The 6,743-nt window shown below is 55.6% G+C and overlaps 1 protein-coding gene across 1 annotated transcript; it reads left to right on the top strand.

The window, feature by feature from the left end:
• Nucleotides 1-1,939: 1,939 nt before the first annotated feature.
• Nucleotides 1,940-6,359, top strand: LOC128782111 (uncharacterized). The gene is made up of 6 exons (XM_053932272.1): nt 1,940-2,956; nt 3,216-3,403; nt 3,550-3,670; nt 4,269-4,870; nt 5,217-5,334; nt 5,710-6,359. The coding sequence occupies exons 1-4, from the start codon at nt 1,987-1,989 to the stop codon at nt 4,277-4,279; spliced, it is 1,290 nt and encodes a 429-aa protein (XP_053788247.1). The 5' UTR covers nt 1,940-1,986; the 3' UTR covers nt 4,280-4,870; nt 5,217-5,334; nt 5,710-6,359.
• The last annotated feature ends 384 nt before the right edge of the window (nt 6,360-6,743 follow it).

The raw sequence follows: 6,743 nt of genomic DNA, 5'->3' as shown, positions 1-6,743 counted from the left end.
CATGCAGCCTGGAGTTTAGGATAAAAGGAGGCTGCGCCCTCCGAAACCCCGAGAGAGAAAACCCCACAGTTGTGTGCCCCGGTTGACTTTTCTCCCTTTATTCGAATAAAGTTGAAGGGACTCATCTGTCGCCTTTTCAGACGTAAACCCTAGCGTTTGTGGATCTTCCTGACACCAGGAAAGCATGGAGTTTCCCCCTCTGGAGACATCCCAAACTCACCTGGCTGTGTTCCTCTGTCACTTGCTCCAAGGGTCTCTGCCTTGCCTGAGGGTGATCTTGTTATGAACAAGTTCATAAGTTAATGTGGTTAGAGCTGTTAATGCACTTAAAGTTGTAATAAGCTAACTATGTTGATAACTGTTAAACCCTTGTTGTACCCCCACTGTTAACTCCCTTACATGCACCCTGATTGTACCCCCCCCTTACCTGTACCCTTACTGAATCCCTCGGGTATTGCCTCTGCTGCGCCCCAAAATGGCAGCTGGAAACACTCCCGGGAATATGCAAATTAAGAAAAGCTCAAGAAAATCCAATGCAAGACCCTAGAAACGACGAGCCAGCCCAAAATTTGAAGAACTAAGTGACTGGACCTACTGGCAGGAAGTCCCTCTACTCCACCAACATGGTTTTAAAGGTCACCATCACCTGTAGAACTGGACTAGAATGAGGACCCTAGCCAATGAGCCAGAAGACATTTTCTTAGGTATGCCCATGAGGATGGAAGCCCCAGTTCCGCTGTGAAGCAGAACTGATCACCTCCTCCTTTGTGTCGCCAAAGGGAGCAGCGGCGGAGTGTGCAACCCCTCGGGCCCCCACCCAGAGCTGATCGCTCAATAAGGGCATTAAAAAGGAGCTGGTATCCTGGCCCATTTATTACAATCTCAACCTGACCGATCCTGTGATTCAGCTTCCCACACACACCAGCTGCTCCCACACCTCCTCCACTCTCCCACATCCCACAGGGGTCCTGCCGCTAAACCCGGCATCTTCCCACAGCCCCAGCCGGACATGCTGCGGGCCCATCCCTCCCTCTGCGGGTGTGCGCTGCCTCCAGCCCCCAGCTGCCTCCATCCTCCACACAGCCACCTCCCGGCTCTCCCTGGCCCTGGCCTTCCCCACAGACCCACCACCGCCCCGTCCGGCCGCCCTTTCGCCCTCACCCATCAGTGGGGGCAAAGCCGGCACCAGCACTCCCACCAAAGATGGCGGCGTGGGCAGAGCTGCCCTCACCCACACACAGCCCCGGCGGAGCAGCCGCCTCCCTGCCCGCCGCTGGAGCCGTGTCTCAGCCAGACGGGGCAGGAAGGGTGTCGGAGATGCTGAATGTGGGCAAAAAGTTCTGTGCCAGACATGGTGTGGCAGCAGGGTCGGGCAGTGATGGTCCCCCTGCATTAGGCACTGGAGAGGCCACACCTCTAGTGCTGTGTTCAGTTCTGGGCCCCTCAGTTCAGGAAGGACACTGAGGAGCTGGAGTGTGTCCAAAAGAATGTCTTCAAGTCTCTTCATCACTTCCCCTTCGCCCATTTGACCTGTCTGCTTGGAAGTGAGGAACTCTGAAACCCCTACCAAATAGGGAAGCTATTTAGACTAAGACCTTTTTCCTGACTTCGGCTATGCAGAAATGAGAGTGATTTTGTTTTCACTGGACAAAGAGCAAGAGCTTCCGATGGGATTTCTCAATTTGGACCTTTCTGAAAGCTCCTGCGCTTGCCTTGGCGGTTTGGGGCTGTACTGCAAAGCAAAGGCGGTAGGATGACTGCAGCCAGGGAAAGAGAGGGTTTGCACCTGGCCCTGCCGTGCCGACCCCGGCCAGCCTCGGCAGCCGCCCGGCCCACGCCGTGCCCGCAGCCCCGGCTCTGCCGCGCTCGTCCCTGCCAAGTCCGGCGCAGCGCCCCCCTCAGGCCGCGCGCCGCCGGCGCAGCCGCGGCCGTTGCGCTCCGGCCGTTGCGCTCCGGCCGTTGTGGCACCAGTCGGCGATCAGCGCCATGGCAGAGCTGCCGCTGCCCGCCGGGCTCAGCGCCAGCACCTTCCCCGCCAAGCTGTGGCGCCTGGTGAACAGCCCCCGCGTCCACTCCGTGCGCTGGGACAGCCGGGCCCGGGGACTGCTCATCGACCGCTCCCTTTTCGAGCGGGAGCTGCTCAGCCCGGGCGACGCCCAGGGGCCGGCCCCGCACACCTTCAGGGCCACGCAGTTCCGCAGCTTCGTGCGCCAGCTCTACCGCTACGGCTTCCACAAGGTGCCGGGCTGGGTTGGCTCGGCTGCGCCGGGCGATGCCGGGACCTGGCTCCACTACAGCAACCCCTGCTTTCGCCGCGACCGCCCCGACCTCCTGCTCCGCATCAGGCGCCGGAGCGCGGCCAACAGGCGGCGGCCGGCGGCGGGGCAGGAGGGCCGCAGGCGCCCGCCCTGCGGCTCCCAGCAGCTCCCCGGGGCGCGGCCGCTGCCGGACGGGCGGGACGGGCGCAGTCGCTTCCAGCCGCTCTCCAGGGAGCGGCCGCCGCTGCCGCCCGGGCGCCCGCCCAGCGGCTTCCTCCTGCTGCACAGGGAACGGACGCTGCCGGACGGGCGGGAGCTGCGCAGTCCCCGGCCCGGCCGCTTCCAGCAGCCCCCCGGGGAGCGGCCGCTGCTCGCCCGGCGCCCGCCCTGCAGCTTCCACCTGCTGCACAGGGACCGGCCGGTGCCGGCCCGGCGGGAGGGGCCGAGCCGCTTCCGGGAGCTCTATGGGGAGCAGCCGCTGCCCGCCGAGCGGGAGGTGCTACGGGTCCCGCCCTGCGAGTTGCTCGCTTTCCACGGGGAGCCGCTGCTGCCGCTCGGGCGGGAGGGGCCCCGCAGCCGCTTCCAGGAGCTCTGCGGGGGGCAGCTGCCTCCGATCGACCGGGAGGTGCTCAGGATCCCGCCCTGCAGCTTCCAGCATCTCCACAGGGAGCAGCAGCCCCCAGCCTACGACCCACGAGGTAGGAAAAGAGTTGTAGCCTTTGGAAAATCCAAAAGGTCATGAGAAGTGACCATTTGAAGTATTTTTCCACAAGGCTCTGTCATTCTCGGCCCGAAATTGTCAAGCCTATTAAGAAGGGGCACCTAGAAAGCCAAAAGATTCTCTGCCTGCTTTTCCTGCATGCTTTCTGTGATGTTTGATCCAAGGCAGCAACAGAGATCTGTGTGTGTCCCAGAGCCACGTTGTGGAGCGTGACCAATGTGTTTGGATTCTTGCAGCCACCTCAGACACTTCAGCCCCCAGCGCTCCATCTAGCAGTGCAGGCTGTGCAGCATCGATGGCCTCCAGCTCAGCCTGGAATGCACCTGAGGAAAAGGAATGGCCACCAGTGGATCTTGGCTTTGCTGTAGAGCAAATGATCCAGGAGATCAGGAGATCCCTGCCTGAAAGGTCTCCCTCTGCTCAGGTAACCTATTGGAGGGGAATGGAAGAGGCTGGGCTGAGAGCTTTTGAATGTTGTTACATGGAGAAGGAGAGTAACTGTATCCTTGATGTGATTCCAACAAAATACTGAATGATCTGTAGCTTTCTTTTTTTCTCTTGTTCTTTAAGGGCAATATTAATGTTGCCCCTGAGTCTTCAGGAGGGGAGCCTGTGAACCGGGCTGCAGCAGAGGAAACTTCATCAGGCACGGAGAGCTGCGGGAACAGTTCCCCAGAGCCCGAGGAGCTTGGTAAGGACAAAGCCCCCATTGGTTTAGAGAGGTGTGAGACGGCTGCTCTGAGCCTGCCTCTGGCAGGAAGGGAGATGAGAAGAGTTGAGTTCTTGTCTGCAGGGTTGGTGCTTCCTGGTGCCTTTAGTTCAAAGGCACATGAACAACCTCCCTGAGCTCTGCCCTCCATGCTTCTCCAGAGGCTCTGACACGGAGTCCTCTGCTGTGGCAAGAGAGCAGGGAATAAACCTGACCTTGTGGGGGTTGTGCCACCAAGCTGGGTGTCCCAGTTTGGTTCATAACTCAGCCCCCAGCAGCCTTCAGCCATTTCAGTGAGCACTGTGGTCTCTCTGTCACTGGGACTGTCTGTGTTTCAAACTCTTGTGGGTGCCATTTGCACTGTGGGTGCTGAGACTTTATCAGGATACTTAAATACTTTACACAGCTCAGTTTTGAACACTTGGAAGGATCCCTGTTCTTTAAAGAGCAGGCTTCAAATTGCCAAGCGAGAGTCTGCCTTTCAGGCCGTCTTTTAAAGTCCCTGATAGAAGGACAATTGGCGCTCAAGGGACACTTGCACAAGGGCCAGTATTGACTCAGTGTTCCCTTTGCTTCCCAGATCCCGTGTGATCAGCTTCTCCAGGAGGGCTGCCCTGTGTGGCAGGAAGAGACAGAGGGAGAGCCTGTGACCACTGGGCAGGTGAAATTCCTCTATCTCTAGTTATATTTATAGATGTATATAGTTATATTTATTGATCTATGTAGTTGTGTTTAGAGATTTATGTAGTTATATTTATCTATCTATATAGAAAGAGATTTGTACAGTTAATTTATTTTTAGTTTTAGGTGTATATATTTATATTTTTAGATGTGCAGTTATAGTTATAGATGTCCATAGTTGCATTTATACATGTGTATAGTTACATTTACATATATATAGTTTCATTTATAGATAGGCATATTTATATTGATATATGGGGGCTTAGTTACATAGATTGATATCTGTATAGGTATAGGGCTGTTTTTAACCTCTTCCCCTGCTCTGCTTCCTCCCTCACCTCTTGCTTTTCCCCCTGTGCCCCCTCTGTCCCCTCTCCCTGTGCTGGGTCCGAGCTGGCGGCCGGGCCGGGCGGAGCAGCAGTTCCAGCCCCGGGTGTCCCTGGAGCGGTGGGAGCTGCCGGTGGCCCCAGGCACTGTCCCCTGAGGAGCTGCTGCAGGACGGTGAGACTGAGGGGGCTGAGGGGGCGGTGACGCTGAAGGGACGGTGACCCTGAGGTGCTGCTGGGGCTGAGGGGTGTGGGACAGCCCAGGGCGATGGTGGCGCTGAGGTGACGGGGAAGTGGCCCAGGCCGAGGGGGTGGCGGGTCTAGGGGAACGGGATGGGTCAGAAGGGACTGATGGGGTGAGAGGACTGTGAGGGGCTGAAGAAACTGAAGGGGGCTGGGGGTTTGCCGAGAGCATGGCGGGGCTGAGGGGATGGAGGGGCCAGCAGGGAGCACAGAGGGCTCCGGGACTGCAGCTCTGCCAGGCCTTGGAACCAATTCCAGGGCCTCCGCTTTTGCCACAGCTGCAGTGAAGACCTAGAGGACAGCCGGAGACTGACGGGAGCCAGCAGGGAGAAGCTGAAGGCCAGCAGCAAGAGCAGGGAACGGGGACCTGCTGCTGCCACGCTGGAGAGAGCCCGGGTGAGGCCACAGGGCCGGGGAGGCAGGGTGGGGCTGAGGGTGGCGTGGGCTGTGGCCGTGGGCGCTGCCCGGCGGGGCAGGAGCGGGCCCTGCCCGTGCTGGGGCTGCTCAGCGCAGCTGCCCCGGCCGGCACAGGGGCTGTCCTTGGGCAAGGCAGCTGTGCCGGCAGGGCCCGGGAGCCGTGCCGGCTGTGCCGGGCTGCCGGGGCTGCGGGACAGTCCCGCCGCGGCCGCGCTCCCGCAGCCTGGCCCGCTCGGCTGCTTTTTCTTTCTAACCCTCTGGGGAGGCTCCGAGATCTTCTCTTCCCTGATGCAAGTGCAGCTGCTGCCAAGGGAAACGTCCCCGTACTGACTCAGTGTTCCCTTTGCTTCCCAGCTGTGCCATCTGCTGTCCCTGTCCAGGAGAGCTGCTCTGCACGGGAGGAAGAGACCGAGGGAGAGCCTGGGGACATCGGCGGCTGCAATCCCTTCTGATCTAGTTCTGTTTATGGATGCATAGAGTTAGACTTTGATAGTTACAAGTATAGGGATATTTACACACGTAGACTCATATTTGTATAGGTGTCTATGTATGTATATTGTTATATTGATGCATGTATATTGATCTGTTTGCATCTCTAGTTATGTTTACATACTTGTACAGTTTTGTAGCTGTGTAGTTCTATTGCTGGGGTTGTATGGATTGTTTTATTGGCCCATTGATATTTGTATATTTATAGATAGGTTTGTTATGTGTATATTATATATGTCATATATGTAATGAAATACATAATACATATTTACATCTGTATATTCTTATGTATTTACTTCTATTTAAATATATATGGAGTTGCATAGTTCTAAAATTCTATTAATTTAGTTCTGGATCTGAGATTCTTTTGAAAGGGATATTGATATTTCTGTATTCGTACATGGGCCATACAGTTGTAGTAATATGTAAAAAATTTAAGTGTTAAACTTCAATTCATATTTGTGTATATTGAGTTGTTGTAGAGAGTTGCAATAAATTAATTTTTTTTAACTGAAGCTGATATTTGCATATATTTACAAAGCAGGATCCTCACAATAAATTAGATTTTAAACTTAAATTGATATTTGCATGATTATACATTGGCAGCACATGTGTAGCAATTTAAAATAATTTTTTTTTTAAACTTAAGGGGTTTCTTGCATATTTGTACATTACTAGTGCAGATGTAACTATCTGCAATAAATGCAGTGATTCAACTGAAAGAAGTATAGGTTTGTGCTACCCAAAGCCATGAGCAGATGTAAATGCTGGAGGATTTTGGCCATGAAAATCTCCAGCCATGCCCAGGACTTGCACTCGGGCTGGGGAAGGGAAGCGCAGATTTGGGATGGCAGCAGAGCTACACGTTGGCTCAGAACTCGCTGCAGAGGCCTGCTGAG

Source organism: Vidua chalybeata, chromosome Z, assembly GCF_026979565.1.
Source record: "Vidua chalybeata isolate OUT-0048 chromosome Z, bVidCha1 merged haplotype, whole genome shotgun sequence".
Taxonomy (NCBI): domain Eukaryota; kingdom Metazoa; phylum Chordata; class Aves; order Passeriformes; family Viduidae; genus Vidua; species Vidua chalybeata.
Note: the sequence above shows the minus strand (reverse complement) of the source record. Positions and strands in the feature narration are given on the sequence as shown.

Coding starts and splice junctions, on each gene's coding strand:
- LOC128782111 (XM_053932272.1), top strand. CDS start 1,987: ATGGCAGAGCTGCCGCTGCCCGCCGGGCTCAGCGCCAGCACCTTCCCC. Junction 2,957..3,215: donor CCCAGCCTACGACCCACGAG/GTAGGAAAAGAG, acceptor GGATTCTTGCAG/CCACCTCAGACACTTCAGCC. Junction 3,404..3,549: donor AAAGGTCTCCCTCTGCTCAG/GTAACCTATTGG, acceptor TTGTTCTTTAAG/GGCAATATTAATGTTGCCCC.